General features: G+C 55.6%; 1 protein-coding gene across 1 annotated transcript; it reads right to left on the bottom strand.

Moving 5' to 3' along the window:
• Positions 1-923: 923 nt before the first annotated feature.
• On the bottom strand, positions 924-6,727 carry FZD8 (frizzled class receptor 8). The gene has a single exon (XM_017535326.2). It carries the CDS (start codon positions 5,859-5,861, stop codon positions 3,798-3,800), a length of 2,064 nt encoding a protein of 687 aa, XP_017390815.1. The 5' UTR covers positions 5,862-6,727; the 3' UTR covers positions 924-3,797.
• Between the last annotated feature and the right edge of the window lie 262 nt (positions 6,728-6,989).

Below are 6,989 nucleotides of genomic sequence, written 5' to 3'. Positions count from 1 at the left end.
AAAATGTTTGCAGGTCCTCTGGGCGGAGGCTGTGCACGTGCCTGGGCTAGCACGCTGTGTGCTATTTTTGAATGAATGAATTGAATGAAGGAACCGCTTTAGCTTCCCCGTTCTGGGACCCTGTGTTACCACGAGATGGCAGTATAGTATCAAACACGGAAAGCGACTGACGCACTGATTTGCATTTTGCCCAACTCAACAGAACGTTTGCACCTACGCTTTAAATTGCATCGTGTGCTCTGCAAACTCCTAGTTTTCTTTTGGCAAGACAATCTCACTGTCTTTGCCCAGACTCTGAAGAATCACAGACACTTGCCATGAGGTCAGTGCGGGTGAAGAGCTGTCATGCGGCATCGTTTGCTCCTCACCCTTTTCTTATAAACTTTTCCCCCTTCTGTTTCATGGAGCTTTCAAATTGCGTTTATTATAAAGCAGAAAGAAAGTGTTTCGCATAACTTCTCCCACATGCAGTTTTAACAAGCGTTGCTTTACCAATGGTTTTAATCATGTTAGATTTGACCTTGACCTTTTAGCCACACTGCAACCACATCAACCCAACTCCCAATAATTTGACAAGATTTTCAAAAATGAACACTTGTTTTTTGTAGTTATTAAAGACACACCTGTGTAGCACACACGGGTATTCATTGGTCTAATGCAATTTGCCATATACTCTTCTTTCGTCCGTCTTAAAATCAATTTTGGGTTTTTCCTCCCTTAGTAGACACCATCTGAGTATTGGCAAATATGCAACTCAAGTTATAGCTTCAAAGGCAAAGAACCAGCACTTAGGTCTTAACACCATTCTCTAAAATCAGTGTCTAGTGAGTATAGATGCAGGTCTTTTCATTGAAAACTGTCCTCAGAATTTAAATTGGGTTCGTCAGATAAGCTCGCTTAGATTGAACACACTGAGAGACATCTTGAGTTATCAAATATAGCATTTTATAATGATATAGTAAAGAATAAGGTAAAAAGCTTCAAAGTTGGACATTTTCCCACTGTGTCATACAGTTGAAAATGTGTCAGTCATGAGAATACTGCTACCTGAGAAAGCCGACATGCTAACTGGTGACTTGTGGCTTTCTCCCCATCCTACATATGTGGTAATGGCTTTGGGACCTGCCCTCAAAATTCTACCTTATAACTGAATATATAAAGTTTATGGTTGGCATATGTACACTGCAGTACATGAGTTACCAAGTAGGTTAGATGTAGGCCACTGTTAGGTACCTAAGTTACAAACAGTAATTCTTTAATAAGCCAAACTATTGGAGAGGTGAACATTTTTTACAATGGATCTGGCTTTAAAACATAAGATGGGCACCGCAGCTAAAGCAGGGTTCTAATTGCATATCTAATCTAACAGCAAGACTGACTCTGAAAAGGATCTGCACAGTTACCCCCGTGGAACTCTTCCGCAAAGCCTCTTACATGACTAAGATGGGTCAAGGAAGTAGTGTCTAGCCTATCAAAAATGTTTTTAACCACTAAAGATTCCTCCGAGGTAAAGTAAGGAGAATAAACATTTTAGCAGGATGGGCAGAACAAAGCCCCTCCCATCCCATAATGATTGATGCCCCATCATTAGCAGGGTAGCTGCCCATTTCTTATCTTGATTGACAGCTTAATAAGGGACCTGGGGCTATCTTTTCAGTACTAACACACAACCTTACCAATTACTTTTAAATTATTGCTAATCTGTCAGAAAATAACAAGCATAAGGAATAAAAATATCCGCAAAACAGAAACGTCTGGTGAAGCAGCTTTTACTTCCGGTGCCTTAAAAGGTTCAGTTTGGAAAACTTGCTAGAATTTAGTCAATAGAATTTAGGCACTGACGATTTTTTTTTTTTAAAGAAAAACTTGTAGTTTATAATAGTTCATTGGTTCAATTAGGAGCGAAAAAGAAGGGAGTTTTGTAATGCAATTGTCCAGCAAAGGAAAACGCTTTAAATTGGGGGATTATGTGCGCAGACCACCTGTGGGGCATTCAGAGCCCTTTTCTATAAAGCTTCAACCCATGCCTAGCTGCCTGCAGGCTGGCTAACAATGCCGGGAAAAGCTGTTTAAAAGGCTGAGCACTTGTGCCTCCGGTCTTCACTAACTGTTACAAGTCTTCCTCTCCCGCGCTCTCTCTCCTTTTTAAAGTAAAAGTCCCACATCCCTTTAATGGAAGAACTTTAAGGCTCCGCGGTGGCCAATTGGTCTGCACTAAGAGGAGATGGGCAGCAGGGAAAGAAACTTCAGACTATACAGCACATTTGCAGAGGAGAAAAGATCAAAGTTTTTCAAACTCAAAAGACCAAGTTCCCTACAGATTAACCCTATTCATTTAGCTCCTCTTAAAGGAATGATGTGCTGAGCCACTGGGCAGACAGGTAAAAAGTTCAACAATTGCTGGAGCATTCTTCTGTTAATTCAACAGCCTTCTGCTCAAATAAATTAGCTTAGTCTTGACAGAGGAACAATAGCTTTTTTCTCTAGGAAAAGCAGCACATTTGGTATACACAAGCATTGAAGGTTATTAAGATGTTAACCCGTTAGTTTAATCCATTAAAGAGCGCCTGCTCCCCTACCAGATTGTCAAGTGACTTCTACTGTAAAGGGTGAGCTATGGTTTAAAACATTAACCTCTACACCTCAGCCATGCGTTCCGTCCCTGGAACACCAGGTGCCTTCAAAATCACGGACTCCAGAAATGAATGCAGGGTTTTGAAACCTTTAGTGATACCATACAGGATAAATAACAAGGCCTAAGGGGAGGGACTGCCTTGGAGAAGTTCCATTTACATCCACTAAGGTGAGAGTTGTTATCCACGGATCAGAACAGCGCTCCCATGAAAAACACCGTCTTTGGGGAAGGTGCAAAAACTCGATTTTGATTTCAGTTCAACAATGATATTTACTTGGCTAACAACTTAAGAACTAGAGTTTAACAAGTAAGTAATTTTCTCCATGCCTGAGGTCATGTACAGAATGACGAGCCAAAAAATGTCCATTTTCCCCATGCGTCCTTAGCAAGCACTTTAAAGGTGACAGCTCAGAAGAGGCGGGGGAGAGGGCAGTGGTTAAATCATTTATCAAAAGTCATTTTATTGACAAAATAGAATACTTATATCTGTTCTTACAGGGGTAAGCCTCTAAACTTTTTACAAAAAAATGTACACACTGTATATCTTTGGATATATACATATTTTACACATTTTGTACAATTTAACAAATAATTATATAAATACATCGTCTAATGTAAGAAACCCGTATTTACTTGGGGCGTATAATTAAGACATTTCTTGTTTGTTTACTTAAGGCATCTGCCTGGTCATTAAGAATACCCAAACCGTGCAATCCCGTCAGGTCGCGGTCACCCCTCCTCCAGGGTAAGTTAGGAGTTTACGTAGGAGAGTCGAGGGAGAAAAAGAGGCTCTCCCAGGTGAAATCTGTGTATCTGACTGCAAACCCAGCCAAGTGCAGCCAGGGAGGGCTCCAAGCCTCGGGTTCTGGAAACGCTGCAGAGTCCACGCTCCTCAGCCAACAGAAATTAACGCGTGGCGGGAGGAGCTCCCCGCACATCAATGGAGGAAAAGGGGCTGGGTCTGGGAGGCTTCAATGCCAGGTACTTTGTTCTAAGTGAGTCTTTTAAGTCCCAGCTAATGGATACCATTAAGAGTTCATTATCATGCTAATAGCAATCAACACTGTGAAGGGGTGGGAACCTCAGCCCGTCAAGTGTCCCTTAGCTGCACTGGTCTCCTCGCCCCCCTCCCCAACCCTCCTGGGCGCCCCCTCCCCTCCGCTCAGACCTGGGACAATGGCATCTGCTTTGGATAAGACAAGGAGCTGGCCGTGCCAGACCGCCACGTCAGGCCGGTGCTGACGTCGCTGTAGAGGGAGCCCCCGCCGCCGCCGGGACCCCCGCCGCTGCCGCCCCCCGGCCCGCCCCCGCCCCCCGCGGCCGTGGCGCCAGCGCCCCCGCCCCCCGCGGCACCCTTGCTGGCCCAGCAGCAGCGGGTGCACAGCGAGCGCCAGGACTCCAGCGTCTTGCCGGACCAGACCCACACGCCCGAGGTGATGCCCACCACCAGGCACATGAAGTACTTGAGCATGAAGACGGCGTAGTCGGGCCTGCGCGCCTGGTCGGGCTGCAGGTCCCGCAGGCACGGGCAGTTGTGCGTCGCCTCCCAGCGTGGGCGGTTGTGCTGCTCGTAGAAGAGGCAGGCGACCACCACCGCGGCGGGCACGGTGTAGAGCACGGTGAACAGGCCCAGGCGGATCATCAGCTTCTCCAGCTTGTGCGTCTTGGTGGGGCCGTCCTGCTGCTTGATGACCGAGCGGATGCGGAAGAGCGACACGAAGCCGGCCAGCAGGAACATGGTGCCGATGAAGAGGTAGATGACCAGCGGCGCCAGCACGAAGCCGCGCAGGTTGTCCAGGCTCTGGTTGCCTACGTAGCAGATGCCCGCCACCGGGTCGCCGTCCACCGAGCTGAGCGCCAGCACCGCGATGGACTTGACGCTGGGCACGAGCCACGCGGCCAGGTGGAAGTACTGCGAGTAGCCGGCGATGGCTTCGTTGCCCCACTTCATGCCGGCCGCCAGGAACCACGTGAGCGACAGGATCACCCACCAGATGGAGCTGGCCATGCCGAAGAAGTAAACCAACAGGAAGACCACCGTGCACAGCGCGGGGCCCGTGGTCTCGTAGCGCACGTGCTGCTCCACCGCGCCCAGCTCCTCATACTCGCCGCGCCCGCCTGGGCCGCCCGCGCCCGCGCCCGCCGCGCCCGCTCCCGCCGCCGCGCCGCCCGCGCCGCCCGCGCCCCCCGCGCCCGGCGCGCCCCCGCTGCACGCCACCTTCTCGTGGCCCGCCACCAGGCGCACCAGGTAGCCCACCGACACGAAGAGGTAGCAGGCCGAGAGGAAGATGATGGGCCGCTCCGGGTACTTGAAGCGCTCCATGTCGATGAGGAAGGTGGAGACAGTGGCGAAGGTGGACACGAAGCAGAGCACCGACCACAGACCTATCCAGAAGACCGTGAAGGCGCGCTCATCCTGGCTGAAAAAGGGGTTGTGGCACGGCAGCGCGCAGTTGGCGATCTGGCCTGTCTTGACGCGGTTGTAGAGCGGGTGGCGCTCGCTGGACACGCTCACCATGGGCGCGCGGCACTGGCACCCGGGCTCGCAGGGAGCCGCGCCGCCGCCAGGGGGCCGCACCCTCCCGCCGCCGCCGCCGCGAGCTGGGGGCGCCGCCGCGTCCCCGCCGCCACCGCCCCTGCCGCCGCCGCGGTGCGGGGGCCTGGCCCCGGGTGGGCGGCCGTGGCCGCTGCCCGAGGGCGGCTGCTCGCCGGGCGGCGGCGGCGGCAGGCGGCGCGGCGGGCTGGGCGCGGCCGTGGTGAGGTCGGTGCGGTTGTAGTCCATGCACAGCGTGTCGGGGTTGCCCTGCTCGGGCAGCCGCTCGCAGCGCATGCGGTCGGGCCAGGCGAAGCCGTACTGGCGCATGAGCGGCGCGCAGCCGGCCTTGGCGCGCTCGCACACCGAGCGGCAGGGCGGCAGCGGCTTCTTGTAGTCCTCCAGGCAGATGGGCGTGTACATGCTGCACAGGAAGAACTTGAGGTCGGGCGAGCACTGGATCTCCACCAGCGGCCAGAACTGGTGCACCTCCAGGCCCGCCTCGTCCTGCGTGTCGTGGTTGAACTGGTTGGGCATGTAGGTGTAGTTGTAGCCGATGCCCTTGCACAGCGGCACGGTGATCTCCTGGCACGTCAGCTCCTTGGCCGAGGCGGCCGCAGCGCCGCTAGAGCGCTGCAGCAGCGCCAAGGCTGCCAGCAGGGAGGCCACTTCCAACAGGTAACCCCACTCCATGCTGCGCGCCTCGGCCCGGTGCCCTCGCCCTCCAGGCGGCGCGGAGACTGGTGCCAGGGGCCCCGCGAGACAGCCGGAGACCGGCAAAGCGGGTGATCTGGAGTCTCCCTTCTGCTTCGCCCGGGTGGGGGATGATCTGCCGATAATCTGGCCCCTTCTCGGGGCGCGAACGCAGCGGCGCGGTCTGCAGCCTGGTCAGGGCCCTTCCGCACTCCTTTCTGCTTCTCCGGGGGTTTGAAGGTGGCCGCAGGCGTGCGCCACGGTCCCAGAGGGTCCACTCTGCTCGCCCCGAGGCGCGCTCAGTCTTCGCGGCGCAGAGCGGCCGGCCCTCGGCTCATCGTCCCGCGCTCGCTCTCCTCCTCTCCGCGCGCCCGACCGCTTCTCCGCGCCGCGCCGCGCCGCGCCGGGCGGCAGTGACTCCGCCGGGCACAGAGGGCGGCGGCGCAGCAAGTTTCCTCTCGGGCCGCGGTGCGCAGTCAAGATGGCTGGGCCGGGCCGATCGCCGCGCCCGGTCAGCCCTGGCGGCCCCCGCTCGGCCCCCAGGGGCTCATGCCCGTCCCCAAGGCCGCGCCGCCGCCGCCAGAGTTGGGGACCAGCCTCGGCCCAGGCCGCCGCCCTCTTTCTCTGGCGTCCGTCCTTCGTCCGCCCGCCGCGGGGACAGACGGACCCCCGCCGCCAGGAAAAGTCCGCGTCGCGCTCGGGCTGCAGTCGGGCGAGGGGCACGCAGTCCCCTTCCTGCTGGACACAGAGGAGCAAATCCAGACCGGAAGGCGGAGCGGACACCTGAGTGGCGCGGCTCGCGCCCAGCCGCCGCCTCCTCCTCGGCGGGAGCAGCGCCCTTCGCCCAACTTCCCGGCTCCGGCCCCGCTTGCGCCGCGCGGTCGGCTCATGAATATTTATACAGCGCAGACTCGGTCTCCGCCTCCAGCCCCGCGCGCCAATCACCGGGCAGCGGGGCGGAGTCCACGCGCTCCCAGGGCTCAGCCTTCTTTAAGGCAGTCCCCGAGTGTCCGCACCTCTGTGCGCACTCTCTGCGGTTGGAGAGTTTTGGTAACCTTGGGATTGACCGCAGACACAGAGCGTTGGCCACAGCTGTCCCCACGGCGCTGAGTGCGTCCGAGGTCTTGG

Source organism: Cebus imitator, unplaced genomic scaffold, assembly GCF_001604975.1.
Source record: "Cebus imitator isolate Cc_AM_T3 unplaced genomic scaffold, Cebus_imitator-1.0 Scaffold92, whole genome shotgun sequence".
Lineage (NCBI taxonomy): Eukaryota > Metazoa > Chordata > Mammalia > Primates > Cebidae > Cebus > Cebus imitator.
This window is presented reverse-complemented; position numbering and strand designations above follow the sequence as displayed.